The sequence below is a fragment of the Gadus morhua genome, chromosome 23 (assembly GCF_902167405.1).
Source record: "Gadus morhua chromosome 23, gadMor3.0, whole genome shotgun sequence".
In the NCBI taxonomy this organism is placed as follows: domain Eukaryota; kingdom Metazoa; phylum Chordata; class Actinopteri; order Gadiformes; family Gadidae; genus Gadus; species Gadus morhua.
In genome coordinates this window covers 13,190,605-13,210,621 of record NC_044070.1, presented here as the reverse complement: position 1 = coordinate 13,210,621, position 20,017 = coordinate 13,190,605, and the positions used below count along the sequence as shown (strand labels likewise).

General features: G+C 48.2%; 1 protein-coding gene across 2 annotated transcripts in view; it reads right to left on the bottom strand.

Moving 5' to 3' along the window:
* mpp7a (MAGUK p55 scaffold protein 7a) overlaps window positions 1–20,017 on the bottom strand; it is a 119,782-nt gene that overhangs the window by 60,389 nt on the left and 39,376 nt on the right. For both annotated transcript variants that reach the window (XM_030349710.1, XM_030349711.1), the window contains 3 exons: window positions 18,743–18,861; window positions 7,857–7,934; window positions 1,763–1,843 (listed from right to left, as the gene is read on the bottom strand). In XM_030349710.1, the coding sequence (XP_030205570.1) occupies window positions 1,763–1,843; window positions 7,857–7,934; window positions 18,743–18,861 (278 nt within the window). The remainder of the gene's footprint in view (window positions 1–1,762; window positions 1,844–7,856; window positions 7,935–18,742; window positions 18,862–20,017) is intronic.

Below are 20,017 nucleotides of genomic sequence, written 5' to 3'. Positions count from 1 at the left end.
ACACACACACACACACACACACACGCATTTGTTGCAGTGAGTTGCTGTAAGACTGGTTATTTTCCACGGTATAGAGGCTGCCATTTCTTGACAACAGAGAAACAGTGGTAGTGTGTCTCCATGTGTGTGTGTGTGTTTGCATGTGTGTGTGTGTGTGTCTGTGTGCCTGCAAGTATATGCATGAGCGTATGTGCATGTCTGCATTTCTGTGTGCCTGCATGTATGTGTGTATGTGTTTGTGTGCGTGCCTGCATGTATGTGTGCATGAGCGAATGTGCATGTCTGCTCCCGCGTGTGTGTGCGTGCGTGTGTACGTACGTATGTATGTGCGTCTGTTTGGAGTCGGAATGCTAAGCTGTTGTTTCTGGCAGCGTGGAGGCTGCACATCGAAAGAAAGGAGCTCTGGAAGTCTCTCCATCTGTCCCTCAACAGCAAGACAATGCTTACCGCCTCCCAGGGATGGCCCTCCAAGACACTGAGATAGCTCCAGACAATTTATATACTATTTAGCACTAAATCCACAAAGCAACAGCCTGTCATTTGGCTGTACAAGCTGCAGGAGCAGACAGGAAGAGAACCATTTAGCCATAAACCAAACCAAAGCTATGAAGTGGCGAGGCTAATTGGAGATGGTAGCATAAGATTATGATGGCGGTGTGTATGGAGTGTTCTTAAGGTCATCTGCTGGGAGATTCAGTTTGATCCCCGTCTGTTAAGGTGGACCAACGATCTACATCAATTAAATCGGTGGTACTACTAGCAACTAGAAAAATACATAAGCACCCATCATAGGCTACGCACGTGTCGAACCAAACTATGAACCACCTGTAACCCAGAGGTTGTGGGCGCTAGGGCTGTCTCCGTTATTTATTTTCCCCTAATGAGGTGGCTCAATGTAGCGCTACGCAATATTACTGCAGTTGTGCTTCTCTTCATCCCTTATATTACTAAATAAGAGATAGATAGATAGATAGATATATACTTTATTAATCCCGGGGGAAATTCAAGTATCAGTAGATCAGTTGACCTAAGCGATTAGTCGACGCATAATGAGTGTACATGAATAGTTTTAATTGATAGTTGAATAGTATAGAATGGTTTTCCACCTTAATGTATCGTTTGCATTTAAGCTGTTTAAATTACTTAAATTGCACAGCAAAAAGAGGGGATTGATGATGTCACTAGCACCCACTGAGTCTATCTCGCCCTCAAAAGCACGAGTCAATTTCTCACACAACTACCACGGTAGTTTGTTCATTGTGCAAGGTATCAATGATACTGCAGAACTCGGACGCAGGACACTTTTCTGGATGACGGACCACAATGAACTATTGTCTATTGTCTCCGTTTCTTAAATGATCATCCACTTACTATACGTCAGTATATAACTTTTTTCATATAGTTTGCGCTTATTAAAACGTTTAAGAAAATAAACAAAGTTCAAGATGCATGCAATGAAATGTCAAATTCTGGTTTTGATGGAAGACGGGCAATTTCTATCCAATAAGTATTCCAAAGTTCGCCGCCTGATTAAAATTAAACTCAAACCCAAAGGGTGCATTTTAAAGCATAGACACTGGATAGGCAGCAGTATGTATTCGTGGCAGTAGGGCATCAGGGGGTGAAATAAGCATGGGAAACAGTCATTATATGGAAAGTTCTTCCCCAGAACTCCACTGAGAGCATTCAAATTATATATAAGTGAATTATGAAATCTAATATACTTTGTTTTTCTTTTGGATTTGGACCTGGCCAAACTCACCTGGACATGAGGCCTGGACAGAAGTTTCACCAGCTCTTGTATTTCGCCATTGGCTGCTTTTCCCTGCAGATCCTCCGACAACTGGAGGCCAGAGACAGAGGCAGAGAGTGAGCGAGACAGAGACAGAGACAGAGAGAGGGAGAGAGATATAAAGTGTGAAAGATATTCTCAGTTTAAAGTCCAAATGCAGATAATTTCTCGGAAAAGTCGATCACTCAATTGAATTTGATAAACATGGATTGTTATCATTGGTATGAGAGCTGCAAATGTTTCATTGTAAAGTACAGCCAATAACTAATGTGTTCCGACAAAACTAAAAAAACTTGACTTTAAGAATGCCTGACTCAAAAAATCTACCAAAATATACAATTTATTAGAATAGTCTGAAACGTGGCAAATTAGGTTATTTTTCATGAAAAAAAAATCAAGCGCATCAGATAAACCAGCAAGATAACGGGGAAACTGAGCATGGAAGAAATGCTGATGTAACATCTGTCTCAAACCAGTCAGAGCCGTTGGGGGAGGGAGGGGGGGGGGGGGAGAGAGAGAGAGAGAGAGAGAGAGAGAGAGAGAGAGAGAGAGAGAGAGAGAGAGAGAGAGAGAGAGAGAGAGAGAGAGAGAGAGAGAGAGAGAGAGAGAGAGAGAGAGAGACCAGAAAACAGGCCGTTACAGTAGGCGAGTGGTGAGATGATGAACGTGTCGACGTACACGCGCAGGGGGGAAACGAGCACAGGACACAAATTGCCAACCGCCATCGGGCGAGCCGTGTGATCGTGTGAATGTGCCGCTGTGTTCTTCAGAGAACCCGTCCCGGGGAGCGGTGAGCTGACGACGTGATTAATGGGGCCGATCGCTCTCCACATCCAGGATGTGGAGAGAGTGCGGCAGAGCAGCACCTTGCAGCCACATACAAAGATGTGCTTGTACGGGACTGGACTCAAGAAACTTGACATCTGCCCGACGACTGACGGTGAGGAATCACCAGACTTCTGAGAAGCCTCTCTTCGGCCCCGCCAGAAGAAGAGCTATGGGTTTGTGAGCACAGGAGGTAGTGTGTGTGTGTGTGTGTGTGTGTGTGTGTGTGTGTGTGTGTGTGTGTGTGTGTGTGTGTGTGTGTGTGTGTGTGTGTGTGTGTGTGTGTGTGTGTGTGTGTGTGTGTGTGTGTGTGTGTGTACACACAGACACACATGTGTATGCATGCCTGTCAATTGAATGTTTGCATGCACATATGTTCCAGTGTGCTGTCTTGTACTGTAAAAATGTGGTGTGGCATGCATGTGTTTGTGAGGGTGTGTGCTGGTGTCTTTATGTTTGGCCACTACTATTAAACTACTTACTCAAGTAGATTCAAGCTTGAGTAACAATGACTCGAACTCCATTTCCACCCCTCAAAAAAATAAAAAATAAATAAAACCATTACACAAGGTCATCCCAATGTCGCAAGCCCCCAAACAAAGAGGAAGCCAAATCGAGGGGGGTATGGGGGTTATATGAAATGCCATGGGGGGTGGGAGGGGGGAGTGACTTACTCAAGTAGATTCAAGCTTGAGTAACAATGACTCGAACTCCATTTCCACCCCTCAAAAAAATAAAAAATAAATAAAACCATTACACAAGGTCATCCCAATGTCGCAAGCTCCCAAACAAAGAGGAAGCCAAATCGAGGGGGGTATGGGGGTTATATGAAATGCCATGGGGGGTGGGAGGGGGGAGTGACCCGATTCTCTCCCTCATCACCCGCTCCCCACATTGAAACACCCTCCAACGGATGTTGGCAGGGGTCAAGGTCAGAACTGCGGACCCCGGTTCAACCCTTTACTGCTTCGCCCCTCATCACTTCTTTGGGGGGGACCAGAGGGTCATGCACCACAGGGGGGCACTGGGGGAGAAAACATGGCGGGGGAGGGGGCCGTGGGGTTGGAGGTATGGAGATGATGCTGAACTACAGAGAAATGGGTAGAGAAAGACGGCACGTTTTAACGGCAAGAAAACAGATGGTGATGTAAGAGAAGGAAGAAAAAAAAGGAAAGAACCGCAAAGAGGTAGCAGGATAGGAAGAAAGGAAGAAAGAAAGACTGGCAGAGAATAACAGAGCTTCATCTAGACAGACAGACAGACACTACATCAGACGGGGGTTGGTGGGGGCCAGGAGAGAAGACGTTATCTTTGCGGGGTGTAGAGTGTTTAGTGGGGGAGCCTTTCCAGCATTGATATATAGATCCATCACCTAGCTGCCAAATGGCGAGCAGCCCGGGTGAAGAAAAGAAAGAGGGAGCGCAAAAGAGCTAGAGAGATTGAGAAAGAGAAAGACAGGGAGAGAGCAAGAGAAAAATTCCCAGTACACATATTATTGCCTTGTTAAGGCACCTTGACCCAAAGCACAGCAGGGGGCATAAGGGGGGGATGAGGCATGTTTGTGCACAACACATTGCATCACACTGTCGTTACAGTTTCCATTCCCTGTATCTGTCTGTATGTCAATAAGTCTGTCTGTCTGTAAAGTCTACCAGTCCGCACCCCCACGTTTGCTGTATTACATTTTTTCCCCAAAAAATAACACCCCAGGCACCTCTGTGTTTAGGAAGAAAAGTGGGCCTAAAACACACACTCTCTCCCGCTCCTCTCCCCGTCTCACACACACACACACACACACACACACACACACACACACACACACACACACACACACACACACACACACACACACACACACACACACACACACACAACCACCTGTTATCACTTTCTCTATGACAGTCAGGAATCACAAGCAAATGGAGTGGTGTTGAGGTGGGAGAAGCATGCACCATGTACCGCGCGTTGTGTTAAGGGGCCGATGGAGGAAGGTGGATGAAACAGCACCGCGCGTCTCTCCAACCGTGACATGAAACGAGGCTTGGAGGGCGCATGCTTGGTCAGCGAAAGCGACGCGAGCTGAGCGAGGGAGTCTCCAAAGTGCCGGTTTGCTCTGTTTCACACGTGTTTATGTGTTTGGTGGAAGCTCGTGTCAATACACAGCCCTTAGGCTGTTGTGAATTCCTGCGTTATTAACTTACTCATTACGGCTAATGCTGGGGGAAACCCGGCCATTACGGCCAGTCCCTGGTCAAAGTAAAGCCCCACGAGGAACGTAAATAATGTTTACGGGGATCTGTGGAGATGTATTTTGAGGGACAGCTATTTAGTGGCCTGTAGGGAGAGGGAGGGGAGCCGAGAGCCACCTGACGTTTCTGCAGGATATCCATCAGTGTCTCTCTACCTCTGTGTCTGCGACCGTGTCAGGAGGACGGGCTCAGGGGGGGATGCTGGTGCGCTCTCCGCTTCCCCCTGCTGGTCATTCCGGGGAACAGCAGTCGCTTTATCACACTTGTGTGAATGTGGGAGCGGTAGGGGAATGGGTGGGTTTGGTTTGGGTTGCGGGGGCTCAGCGGCTCAGACGAGTGAAAGAGCAGGCCCTGGGGCCCGGGGAGAGGGAACGGAGATGGACACAGATTACAAGATGGAGGCTGACACACAACGAGTGGCCGGAGTTTGGCGTGCCGACCCGGGGTCGTTTGGCACCGGCGCTCCTTTTCTGGGAGTCTTTGACGGGACTGATAAAAAGGCGACGCACGCCAAGACAGCTCATGTCTGCGGGCGGCTGTCCCCCCCCCCGTTGGATTAATGTAATGTGGCACATTACATTCTGCTCAAGGGGACAAGTGCATGCATCTGCATTCGCTTGAGACATAATGAGAGCTAGAGTGTGTGTGAGAGAGAGAGAGAGAGAGAGAGAGAGAGAGAGAGAGAGAGAGAGAGAGAGAGAGAGAGAGAGAGAGAGAGAGAGAGAGAGAGAGAGAGAGAGAGAGAGAGAGAGAGAGAGAGAGAGAGAGAGTGTGTGTGTGTGTGTGTGTGTCACCAAATACGTATTGGTTTCATAGATTTACAGATTTAAAGAATATAATATTATCCAGCTTTAAATCTAAAAATATACGTGTGGTGTCTGTGTTTGTGTGTGTGTGCATACTGCACCAAGCATATCGTTGCAAGTATATAATGTACGTAATACAGAACACTGTTACCAAAGTAGCGAGACTTGCTGGTGGTGCATGGGTAATGTCAGGCTCTAGCTACTATGTGTGTGTTTTGGACAGTGCTGTAGGTGGTGTGTGTGCTAGAGTGTGTGATACACAGTGTGTATGTGTGTAAGTGTAAGTGTGTGTCTTTGTGTGTGTGTAAGTGTGGTGAAGAAGTAGGGGGGGTAGACATAGGGCGATGTGTCATTTCAACTAAGGCGATAAATATTACAGCTCCATTACTTGAAACCCAAGCCTGAAATGGATTTTGCCCCAAACTATAAGTCTCAATGCAAACCTCTACCCCTCACCCCCCCCGGTCCCCACCACCACACCACACCCCACCATCACCACCACCACCACCCTGCACTGCCCTGCCACCACTTCAATGGCTCCCATTTGCAGTGCGTCGACGCAGGGTGAAAAGCGATCCATCTCTAAAATAAGAAACAATCCACTTCTTTCTACTACTAATCGACTATTTGTCTACCCCTGATACCCGATAATCCCGGTGAGGCGTTGCCCGCGGCGGTTAGCGTAAAGTTAAACGGCTCTAATTGGACAGAAAAAGAACGGAGGCGGGAGAAACGACTCAGATGGAGAGGAGAGGTGACGGCCGGGCCCGGGCGGAGGGTTGATGAATTGTGTTTTCCTGAACTAAGTACCCCCACCCCACCTAGCCGCCCCAAAACCCTGAACCCCACGCCTGTTGTCGCTCCCTTGACTCAGGGCTAATGGGATGATGCATGACTTTGTGAGGGGAGGGAGGGGGTGAGGGGGGGAGGAGGAAAGGCCACGGGGATATTTGGATGCACTTTGATTACAGTACACAGAGCCAGGACTTTGTTCAGGCCCACACACAAACACACACACACAAACACACACAGCTTTACAACCAAGAGCACCTTCTCTACGCCAAGTAGTCCCATCCGCTTACAGTCGTGTGTGTTCCTATGTGTATGAACAGACAAACACATACACACACACAACGGAGGAACGTGAGCTTTAACGCGAGTGGTGTGCAAGTGTGTGTGCAAGTGTGTGTGTGCAAGTGTGTGTGTGTGTGTGTGTGTGTGTGTGTGTGTGTGTGTGTGTGTGTGTGTGTGTGTGTGTGATGCCTTCATTGGCGTGGAGGACAAACGTCCCTGGTTCAAACGGACACGCCAGGACAGTGAACAAAGCCGATACAAATACTGTCGGGACACTGACCAAGACGGCTGGATTCTTCGTTATACTGTGTGTGTGTGTGTGTGTGTGTGTGTGTGTGTGTGTGTGTGTGTGTGTGTGTGTGTTCCATGTTTTTCCGACGCCTGATGAGAACAGCAGGGCCCAGTGGAAAGGAAACCACCTGTGGCCGGTTGCCATGGTTGCTGCGTGGCGTGGCAGACATGGCATTACTGGGGCAGGTTAACAAATGAAAAGAGGAGGCTGCCACGCAAGCCCCTGTCAGGCGTCCAGTCGGTTCCACCCCCCCACCCCCGGACTCTCTTTCCTCTGCTCTCCCACTCCTTGGCCATCGGTGTGCCACTGCATTTTTTCCTCTGTCTAATCCTGAGCAGCTGCCGTCTTCCTCTTGGCAACGGTGGCATCCAGATCCACCCCCCCACCCAACCCCCCCTACCCGTCACACATCCCATCGATGTCTCTCTCCCATTTACTCTCTCATTCCTCTCGCTCTTTGCCATACTTTCTCTGTAACTCTCCAAAGGTCTTTCGAACCTTGGAAAGATAACCCGTAAAACGAGAGACTTGGGTGTTCTATCAGCACAGGCAAGGAGTGATTGACATGACTTCACGTGTGTGTGTGTGTGTGTGTGTGTGTGTGTGTGTGTGTGTGTGTGTGTGTGTGTGTGTGTGTGTGTGTGTGTGTGTGTGTGTGTGTGTGTGTGTGTGTGTGTGTGTGTGTGTGTGTGTGTGTGTGTGTGAATGCTGGTTTTGTATGTCTTCCCCCAAGAGCCAGATGAAGGTAAGATAGTGAATGTCAGAGTGTATTCATATCTGTGTGTCTGTGTGTGTGTGTGTGTCTGTGTGAGACTTACGTCGCGGGCCATAGCCCCAGCTCTGTCTTGGGCGGGCGTGGGCCTATGCTCCCGGTACTGCTGGAGACACTCATGGATCTGGAAGCACAAGGTCAAAAGAGTGTTAAGGAGACAAGGAGACAAGGAGAGAGAGAGAGAGAGCTAGAGAGAGAGAGAGCTAGAGAGAATGAGAGAATGAGAGAGAGCCAGAGAGAGAGGCTGAGACAGAGATCGAGAGAGACGGAGACAAAGAGCGAGAAAGCCGGCAGAGACAGAGGCAGACAGAGAGAGAAACAGAGTTCAACTCGAGGCCAAGAGAGGAGGCCTCACGTCGATCTGTGCAAGCAAACACGCACACCACACACACTCACACAGCAGTGTTCACTACAGAACTCAGACATGAGTGAAGACACTGTGAACCACCCCGTTGGCCGGTTATCCTGCATGCTCCAATCTGCTTCAAACCTCTGCTTAATGCACTCTATACACACACACACACAAACACACACACACACACTGTACACACACAAAACACAGACACGCATTCACACAGACACACACTCAGTGACAATCACACACGCTGATGGCTAATTCAGAGGGTCTCGTATGACCCTTGAGCACAGCCTCCAAGTGCTTTTAAGCGTTTAAGCTCCCATTTGCTTGCTTGTACAAACTGTCCAGATTTCCACTATGCGCTCGCTGCGTACTGGTGGCCAGGTGACGCGTCCAAATCCACTCAGGGCGCTGGCTCAGTACTCAACCTTATCAGCCTCAACACTGCAACCCTAGAACACAGACCGCCTGGGGGAGTGAGCGAGGGGAAAAAAAAATAGAAAAAGACATGGAAAGTGGTATTCCTGAATCCCACATCTCACACACAAACACGCACACACACGCGAGAACACTTAAGCCGTCACCGACGGGAGATGGATTCGTTTACATGAAAGCGCGCACGCAACCACACACGCAAAATAATATATAATGTGTCCCGTGGATGACGAGCCTCCAGCTGTGTGGCGCTGCCGGTCTTCCCTGGGCCGCCGTCAGGGCCCATCAGCGGGGAAGACATCTGTGGTGGTGGGCCATCTTCCCTTACACCCTTCACCCCTGTCTCGCCTGTCTACCACTCCCCCCAGTCATGGAGGGGGAGGAGGAGAAGGGGCCAAGTGGTGGGGCCTGTGATCCAGGCCAAGGGACTGGATCTACAGCTGGATGGCCCACAGGCAGCTCCAACGCAGGGCTGGACAGTAGGCCTGTCTTGCTGTGGGACACGAACGCACCCCCCCCCACCCACACACACACACCCGCCTCCTCGCAGTCTCCGCAGTCTGTCCTCCATTTAAAGGGCCTAATTAGCACATGTGGTTTAGCGCAAGCACAAATGTATACACACGCATGCAGAGACACACAAGACAGACAGAGACACACACACCCACACACACACACACACACACACACACACACACACACACACACACACACACAGACACACCCCACCACACAACACACAGAATGAAATAAAAATAACAGATGTTCTGAGTAACAATGGTTACTCGCCCAGAAAGAACAAAAAGACAAGAAGAGGCACGTTAAACCGTTTTGCCGTCTTCTTGTGAGCAGTGTTCGGGTGATTTTTTGTTCACAGCCGAGACACATCTGCCAACAAATTGACATTGATGCAGCGTCTCTGGGGGATCTCTCCTCCGCACATTGAAATGTCAAAGAGGGAATATGCCCCTCTACTAATGAATTACTTTTCTGAGCAAAACTTGGGGCCCTCTGTGGAAACACTGGTGTGTCCTGATGAAAAAGACCAGGTTTTCTTTATCATCTGTCCTTTATATTCACGACAGTGGATGGATACTCCAACGCAATGGATGAGGCAATTCACAGCACAAACCAAAAGCACCGCCACTCACCATCCACCAGTGTGATTACAGGGGGTATCCGATGGGGGGATAAAAAAATCGGACCAGTGTCTGAAATGTATCTGTTTACACCGTTCCCCCTCTTTCTCTCTCTCTCCCTCTCTCTTGTTGAACTGCTGCTCTTTAAACCCTTACAACCGTTTCAGATTGATTCATCAGAGTGGGACTCCCGTCCATAAATCAACCCCCTGTTAGTGCTCATTGTGGGCCAGGTGACGGGGGTCCACCCAGTGGTTTGAATCTCTGTGTAAAGCCGGCATTACGCGGCCATAAAACACCCTGCATTAGGTGTGTCCCCCGGGGCCGCCGTTTAAAAGCAGGGGCGGAGGGAGGCAGAAGCTCCGCTCAGAGAGAGAGAGCGCTAGGGGCCTGTGGGCTGAGATGTAGGCTTTTTATTGAGATGGTGACAGAAAGTCCTTTGAGAACGCGAGAGGCCCGGGAGTGCTACTTGAGAGGCATGGGAACCCAGAACCCGAGGAAGATAAAAGCGGACTATTTGGCTGGATGGAGCACTATGTCTGGGGGAAGAAGAACGAGACAACATTGTTTTAGAGATCTCTTTAAAAAAAAAAAAACTGTTAGGCTTGTTTAGGCTTTTTTTGAGCCACGCTGCAATGGATAAGGTGGGTCGGTGCAGACGTGAGTCCATCTAGTCGGAGTTGGGTTAAGCTGCCCCGATCTATTCCCCTTCTCTCTAGGCTCACACCTTGCCCTGGACGGGTGTGACGGACACATTCTCTATTTAACGTCAAAAAGCTGAAATACTCCATGAGCCGTGGGCCTTAAATAAAGCTTTTCACATACTCTCCCCGGTTCCAGCACAAAGCCAAACATAAAAACAGACCGAGAGCCCGGTTCAAGTTAGTCCATCCGTCTTGAGCCCATCTTCTATTGGCCAGATGAAACGGTGTAGAGAGAGAGGAGCTGCCAGTGGCCGCAGCTTGCAAACATACCACAGCGCCGGTGACATCTGCTTAGGTAGTTGCCTAACCATCTCGTCTTACCGAGCGACTGTGGAATTCTTCGTTTTCTGGATGCCGTGAACAAATTGCATGATTGAAATGCTTTTATTTACAACCCAGGATGCCTTCCAAGTGTCTGTCTGTGACGTGGTGGCACGTTTAAAAGTCATTACGGCATAAAAAAGAAAAAACATCGCCTATTCTCTTTCTTTCCGACCTGTGAGGTGGTTGCCGTGTTAAACGGCGGAGCGGAACTTGTACTTAGAAACACAATTAAAAAGTGGAATAAACGTGAGCGTGCCGCAGTCTGGAGGGGCTTAGAGCGCAGCAGAGTACACTGGAGGCTGCTCAGGGACGCTGCCACTAATTAAAGACAGGGGTTCCAGGACTCCACATGCACCGCATTAAATTAAATTAAAGTAAAAATCAGGTCATGGAATCGAGGCCCTTTTTAATATCAGTGAGAGAGGCACACTGAACCCTGGGCTTCAAAGAGAGATGAATGAATGTGAACTTTAAAAAGGAACATTCGAGACATGCTCCACTGGAGAGCTTTTAACTCTTTAACTTTTGTTTGGTTCCAGAAAGACCCTGAAGGCCCAAAATAAAGACAAAAAAGGATGGAATCAGGAATAAGAAACCTGGATTTGCAATTATCCATATTTATAATCTTCGATTCCCTAGCTCTCTCGCACCTGGAAGCCTTTTTCGTTGTAGCATTAAGGTCAAAAGAGTTGCCAATCAACATTTTCCCGCACCTATTGGTCATTTCTTTACAGTTTATACTCTGCCACGTCATATATCACACGACTGAAACGTCTCCAACGCATCACGTAGGTGGTCAACAGACCGTCCCAGTCCTGTCTCCACAGACACAACCCAAGAAGAGTAGCCTGTCTCATAAATTGTAATCCAGATATTACACAGCGACTGACTCCTGGCACAAAACAAGAGGGGGCGTGCGGCGGAGAGAAGCAGGCCTGAAAGATGGAGTGGTGCGATGATGGAGGCTGAAGTCTGGACATCACAGGGCTGGATAGTGTTTCCGCTGTCTGAGGCCCCGCGACGTGGCTCAAGGCCTCTGGTTAACATCCAACGCCCAGGAACCCCTCATGTCAAGACGGGTCGCCATTGACCTTCTTTCCCCCCTGCTCCCGTTTCAAGCTCCAGTCACCAGGGTTACACATCCTGCAACAAGCCATTGGTGAATCCCCCGGGGTGCCATTGCTTTGTCTGATCCGGAACGCTTTGTCGAGGGCCCCGGCGGCCCGCTGAACCAGACCGTGTTGGAGGGATCGGAGGGCGACTGCAGACAGACCTGCAGGGTTGCGACTGCAATAGCTGTCAGTCCGGGTGTTTATTCAGGGAGCAGAAGGAGAAACATTGAGGCAGGCTCTCGTTTCACGAGGCCGGTCCGCTTACACCATAGAACCTCATCTTTGGACCTGGCACAAAGGGGCACCGGGGTCCTGGACAGTGTGCGGTGGTTCCTGTCCTGGCTGGGAGATGACAGTGCCATATTCCATCACTCTGCCAAGGGAACAACTGACACGCTCGGCTGAGTCGAGTTACACAGACGGGAACATTACCCGACATAATGGTGTTGGTGACATTACATCTATTGACATCACGAGGGGATAATGTGTTTTAAATGGATCTTGTGATTATTTCTCAGGACGTGGAATACTTTTCCAGGTTCCTGCATGAAAGACCAGACACTGGTCTGCAGTGTATTTTTACTCTTTCACAGTTTTTCCGGACAAAGTTACGTCAAACATTTAAACTAGTGAAGTTAAACACTTAACTAAAGAGAATAATGTTTTTATAGATTCCAGTTGAGGTTCCTGAATGGGTGAGGAGTGTGTGTGTGTGTGTGTGTGTGTGTGTGCGTGTGTGTGTGTAGTACTGAATGGAGGGCATAAAGCCAGGACTCATTTCTCGTTTCTCATGACTTATTGGTCAAGACTGATTTGACAAGCATCAAGTTGTAGACAATTGGACACAGAAAACCGGGTGGACAATCTTTCAAATCTGCAGGTGAGCATCAGGCAAGTCCATACGATGTATGGATACGCCGGGGAGCTGTAAATACAGTGTATGGTGCGGCAATGCATTTTGATAAAAAAGATTTTCCATATTTTCCGCTCCACTCCTATGTGCCATATCTTATTAAGATTGGCTTCATATTGTGTCGACCTTCTGGTTTCACTTTGTTATCCATCATTTATTTTCCTCCCAAAAATACCAAAATGGAAATCGGGGTCAGTGGGAGAGCCCTCAGATAATGGATGTGGAACTGGACGTATCTGGAACACCAGATAGGCTCCTTGATTACCAATACGGACATCTATCTCATGGAATCTGGGTCGTGTGAATCGTTAGGGTCTTGTCTGCTCGTAAGCCCCTCCCCCCCAAACTCGGTACCCCTTCCATGGTCTTGAGGCTTCACGATTGTTCATTTAGCAGCTAGCCAGCCATGCTGTGGTGTCCCCTCCGATGCCTTCTTGACTTATCAAACCCCTTACCCGAGACTTCATCCATCATCCAGCTGTGTAGCTGCTCCACCTCCACTCACAGCAACTTGTTTGTGGATGCAGAGCAGGCCATTCGACTTCAAGCTGTGCTCGGCCATTAAACACTTAAACAAATATTTGGGAGGTAGCCCGAGCTTTGGGAATAAGGCTGCGAGGAGGAGGATTTATCCTCGACGCAGCTGAGACTTTCAAATCGTAAATAACCCGCGGGCTCAAGTCAAAAATGAGTTTTTCTAAAGTGAGTAAGTGGCATGCTCAAACATTATACAGCAAACGACTGCACAATCCATAATGACCTCCTGGGTAAAAAAAAAGGCTTCTATGCTGTGAAACAAAACGCCACGCTTAATACACTTACTAGTATAGAAACGCGAAGGGATACAGAGGTCAACGCTCCACAAAGATTGAGGTTCCCTTCAACAAAGCAAGCCGCAGGTGTTTGCTCACCTCCCCTACAAGGGCTCTTGTTCCCCTGGAATAATAAACAGAGCGCTCAGAGGCAGCTAGGTGCTGAACGTGCTAACCACAGACAGTGTGTGCAGATCTCTGAGGTGGTATAGGCTTACAGGCCTTTGCCGGCACCGGAGACGATTAGCGGGGCTGCGTGGCTGTGCGCAGGCTATGGGGTCCACAGCAGAGCGCAGGAGGTTACTGAAGCAGGAAGGCAGGTTTCTAAGAAAATCTTTTCATGAGGTCTCCCTTGGTGCCCGGAGCATCAGGTCGGAGGAGAACTAGTGTGGGGGCGGGGGTGTAGGAGGTTTGAGACCGTGTCAACACTAAACGTGTAAACACGTCTTTCTTTTCCTTCTGGTTCGACCTTTCCTGGTCTGAGGCGGACGTTTTCCACCACTGAAATCAGAGTCTATGAAGACTGTCTCATGTCTCAACACCATTTCATTTCAACATCTAACCGCTCATACTTTTGAATATTACACAGTGCAGACATGGCCACACGAAGATAAGAGCTACACTTAAGGTGGGGTGCTTGGCTTGTGGTCGCAGCATTTACATCGATAGCATACAACTTAATTAAACTGGTTAAAAAGTGATGAAATGCTAATACACATTTTCATTGGTTACTCTGAAAACTGATGGAGACTTAAAATTATCTTCAAACTCCCAAATATTGACCATTCTGGCAGAAAAAGCCTGATTGCAGTCTGAAGTCATCAAAACAATGTCATTTTACTGATTGAAATTCAGCAGATCCATTTCAACAAATCTCTAAGCCCACTAAATGGATGGCAGTTGTAATCCTATGTACCCTTATTGCCAACCTCATATGAAACTACAACACACATTGTCTTTCTTATTATTTTTCTAGTGTGCCACAGTGTGGTAAACTTGTTTTCCAAAAACCCATTAAAGCATAACCCAAAGCAGCCTCATAGCCTTGCTAAGGAGTTTTCAAGACGGACACCGTTATGAAGCGACTCTCTGGGATAGCGTAAGTTACAAGCAGCTTAGCTACATACCTATTAGCCTCTAAGTGGACAAAAACGAAGGGGAAAAGCGTGGTGACCACAAGCAATCGAGCTCTGGGGCCCGTCTGAACGCCTGCTGACAGAAAGTTGGTCCTCAAGGAGTCCCCCACCTGTGTCAGGTGGAAATACAACTTTGTATTATATTTCCTGTGGCTTTCCACCGAACGGGTCACTTGGCAGCGGAACAGTGAGCGCCGGGGAAATAATAGAAAGCGCACATGAGCGACTCGTTAATTGAGAGGAGGGGGAACTGTCTGTGTCGTTTTAGGCCGGCCTGCGCTGCACGCGTAGGCATTTGCATTTCGTTCCACATTAGGGCCAGACACGGGGCGGCGATGAGAGGTCTACCGGGCCGAGGGCGGCTCCTGAGGCCCCCGGGGCCAACGCCGAGAGACCAATGAAACATTTGCTTCACCTGTGTTACATAATCAGATTAGCGGGGACGTGAGATTGTCTGGATTGTCTGACGAGTTTTGAGGTGAGCGAAAGAAAGACAGGACGAAAAGTGGTATTTGGTTCGAGACTTTAGGGGAATGTTTTTCTCTTCACCCCCACTCCCGATTCCTCCCCAGATTTTTCCTCTCTTGTCCCCTCGTCCTATGGTCCTTTCCCCTGTAGATAGGCCCGCGCAGCAGCAAGCGATGCTCCGTGATTATTCAGGTGAGCCCTGAGCGTTCCCATATGAGTGAAACGGGCTACCGAGCCTGTCAGATTTGCGTGTGTGTGTGCGTGTTTGTGTGTTTGTGTTGTTATGTGTGTGTGTTGATATGTGTGTGTGTTGATATGTGTGTGTGTTGGTATGCGTGTGTTGGTATGCGTGTGTTGGTATGCGTGTGTGTGTGTGTGTGTGTGTGTGTGTGTGTGTGTGTGTGTGTGTGTGTTTGTGTGTGTGTGTGTGTTGTTATGTTTTTGTGTTGGTATGTGTGTGTGTGAGTGTGTTGGTATGTGTGTGTGTGTTGATATGTGTGTGTGTTGATGTGTGTGTGTGTTGATGTGTGTGTGTGTTGGTGTGTGTGTGTGTTGGTGTGTGTGTGTGTGTTGGTATGTGTGTTGGTATATGTGTGTGCGCGTGTGTGTGTGTGTGTGTGTGTGTGTTTGTGGGTCTGTTTTGTTATGTCTTTGTGTTGGTATGTGTGTGTGTGTGAGTTGGTATGTGTGTGTGTTGGTATGTGTGTGTGTGCGTGTGCTGGTATGCGTGTGTGTGTGTGTGTGCGCGTGCGTGTGTGTGTGTGTGTGTGTGGTGGTATGTACTGTGTGTGTGTGTATTAACCGGCTGCTTAGCCCGTACTGAAGTATCCGTCTGGCTGGCCTTGCGCTATTCTAGAGTGGAATCTGTGGGAGCTGTGTGGCGGGCCGGAGAGGAAGAGGACGATTAAGGCTTTATTAATGGTGTGCCACTGACGTTAGCCATGTTCACCTGGGCGCTGGGTGTCTCGCCGCCGGGCTCAGGCTGAAAGACGAGACGGTTGTTCTGTACTCTGGTGTGTGCCTCGACTCCCCGTGTCTGCCCGTCTCCCTGCCTGGCCCGGCCACTTGACAGGCTGGCTCCCATCTTGGGTAGCGGAAAAAAAAAAGGAGAGGAAACGCACACAATTCTGCCTGTCTGGTGTTGGCTGGCGGGCCTTCTTCACTTAGACCGAGGCACTAACGATAAGAGACGCTAAAAGCAGCTCGGTTTTCCCTTTGACAAAAACGGAGGGGGAAAAAAAGAATGGAAATGGGAAAATGGGTCCAATAAAGAGGCATGTCTTGATGTGTACGAAGAATGAAGTGGTGGCTCTTTAATGTTGCCCTGATGCCTTCTCGTTTCATGGCTCTGAGGGCCTGTCTTTCCCATAATTCTACTTTAATGGAGGGGAGGGGAGTTATGTTCTCTTCCAGTAGCAGGGATCGGGCTGCTTCAGCGTGGCGAATGTGTCTCTTTTTTTATTCTATTGTAACCAGCGCTCACCACAACTTGAAGGCCTTACTTTTTTGAATCCCACCGGTCCATAATTACACTGGAATCCACATTGACACACATATCAAGAGATGTCGTTTGAATTTGGTTCACGGATTTCCCTGTTGAACTAACCGTTGCACGGAAACAAACGCAGGCACACATCGGACACGCGGGACACATCGGGAACGACAGGCATCGACAGTGGCTGAAACTCCTTAATAAGCTGGCAGGACAAGGGCCGACTAGAGACAGAGAAATGACCTCCAGCCCCGTTCCCCACCGGCACGACTGCTATCAAAATAGCATTGGAATGCAGCACACGTCTTGTCACATTTTCTGCCTGATCGAAGTCGTTGTACGGCCCGGTGCGTTTCCCAGAAATCACTTGTTATCCACTTTGTCGACCTTGGTTTCCAGCCAGTTCAATCCTAGTAAACCGAATATTCTGAATTAGTGGAGCCCATTGCAGAATGCATTGTATTAACTTAAAGAGCAAAACCACTTTTTCAGCTGGAATTCCAACAGTCTGAGATTTAATAAACAGGCTTTTTGAGCTTCAATTTTTAAAAAAGAGGGGGGAGACGGGGGCCGGGGGACTGGGGGGGTCTTGTTTTCCCTCATGGTCCCGACCCACGTGTCCGGGAAGCCAAACGTCCTTCAGACATTAAATAAACCGCTTCTCAAACTGAGATTTACCATCCACACACTATGTAGTAGCGTTGTACTAAATGTGTCAGGGAAGCCTTACCCTCACTCGGGATATGGACATTAACTTAACCGCTGCTCCGACAGAGTTCCACCATCCATAAACACCATGGCATTAAGCTAGTGCCCGAAGAACCTCAACGTTCTCTCAGACGCCGCTGTCAACCGCTACCCAGACAGAGCTCCACACGTCCACAAGCCGCAAGCTCAGGTAAATAACATGCGAGCGGTAGGGAGATCTCAACCTCTCCTCTACTTATATATCAAGCGTGTTAAATATCACCCTAATATAACTAATACGACATACTAATATTACATTGTGTACACAGTGCAGAGCCCATGTTTGGTAAAGGGCTCTGCAGATGGGCTGTAATCACAGCTGGTTTGAAGGCCAGGTGAAGTGTGGGGCCCTCCCATTCGTGCAGCCCTGCGAGATGTGTGGAAACATAACGCCACTTTCATTAACAACATTCTATCGGCCCCACATGCGCGTCGTGTTTTCTTTGGGGCCGACGTGAACAGGAGCCTGAACCGGCAGCGGCCCTGCCCATCATTATCTGGTCTCATAAAGCTCTTATTCTGTGGCCATCCATAACAAGTCAGGCAGCCAATGAAAGCCTTCTGGTTTCCTCGGGGCCCGACCTCCGGGGTTCAGTTTTGCGTCTGAGGTATGTTGTGATTCAGATGATTTTACATGCTTGTTCGTGTCTTCCATGACCCCGGGTCCTGAACCAACAAATAAGCCAACATATCTTAAACAAGAGGAAACAAGGAACCTCCAAAAAAATGGATGACCATTTCCTGTACTATAATGGGGCCAATAGGAACGAAGGGGTTAGTGACTGGGAGGTAAATGTAATCATGTGTGTAAATTGTGTGCCAGAGCAGAATGCAATCATTCAAAGTACCTTCTCTGTTCAGGAATGGATCAGACAAAGGACAGAATATAAAGCCTCACACTTGCGGCCCACTGTTGCAGAGCCAACAGCTCATCCTGACTGTGCTATTGTCATTGGACGTCCTCTCGTTAATAGTAGCTATCTCGTTTTAACAGGCAGGGAACCAAACACTTTGAGTAGGTGGCATATTTCACAGCAGTAGCAGGCAATCAACTTTGTAAAGTGCCAACGGGAAGGACATAAAAGGCAAAATGAGACACAATGAAAAAAACTTTTTCATTTGTTTGTTTGACAAACAAACTTGTGTGTGTGTGTGTTTGTCGGCTTCATGATGCACAAGATATCAGAAAATTTAAAATAAAAAAAAGCAGCGGGGAAAGAAAAGGTCCAAAATATCCAACATAGTATAACTAATCACCAATCACCAAATGCATTAACTACAAGTATGTTTACCTTGACCAGAGAGTGCAGACTCTTCTCCCCAAACATCTCCAGGAGAAAGGTGTTGTCTTCCGGCCTGCTGACATAGGGGTTGAGCTGGGAGGGCAGTGCTGCCAGCAGCTCATACAGACCTGGAGGGGACGAGAGAACACATGCATGGATTTAACACACAGACAAGCATAGACATGGACATAAAAACATGCATAGGTACAGACAAAACTCGAAGACAAACCCCTGAGATGCATGTTAAACATTGTTCTGGAATTATTTTGCATGTCTCTCTCGCTCTCAAACTGTTACCATATGAAATGGAGAACACACATGCAACCCAAGGGAGCAATAAGCCACGTCCCTTAACAGCCTCTACTTCCTGGTTTTGTCACGTATTTGGACATGCATCTTCATAGCTTATGCCAAAGTTAGCTTTGATATCCATCCTCAAGCCAGATCCCAACATTTATTATTGATTTCCTTTCCACTCCTATGGCACAATAAGTGGTTCTATATGGAATCAATAAGTGTGGTTGAAATTCAGGTTTCCAATTGTTTTTTTGGATGTTGGGGATTTGTAGCGGTCCAAATGTGAAGGAAACTTCACTGTTCGATAATGACCAGAAGAATGCAATACTGAGCTGAACCTCAGATTTAGAGTTCACAGGTCTGGTTAACATTACCAATATTGAGATACTTCTTTTCGGAGACAATGTGTCCCAGATATCGTACCATATTGTAAAATAAGGCTAATGAGGCCTAAAAATAAAACAAAAATTGGAGGTCCAAACATGGTTTGAAGACACCAACAGAGAACCCTCATCCAAGTGGCATCCAGGAAACCCTTCAGAAAGTATCTATGACTGTTCCATCCCCTCCTCCCCACACCCTCAACCCTAAAAGAAATGTCCAAGGGAGTTGATGGTTTCAAGATAAACCGAATGGGAGTTGGAGAACTCTGTGGAACCGGTGAGTGACCAACGTTCCTCTCCAAGTGCAACAGATTCCCGGGGAGCAGTAGCAGGCTCTAGCCAGTTGTTGCCTTGCTTCTTGGCCTTCTGGCCTGGCACTGATCCACTGAAGCGTGAGAGTAGATTAAAGACCCACAGGGTGCAGTTGAGCTAGGTCTCATGCATTAGGAAAAGCCCTCCTCCCCTCATGTCACTGCACAGCAGCCTCCCTCCTTTCTCCTCCTCCTCGGATGCTAAACCATGAAACCCAGTCAGATAGAAGATAAAATGACTTTTGAGGTTAACCTGATCGCATGGACAAAAACAAGTCAAATCATCGAAACTT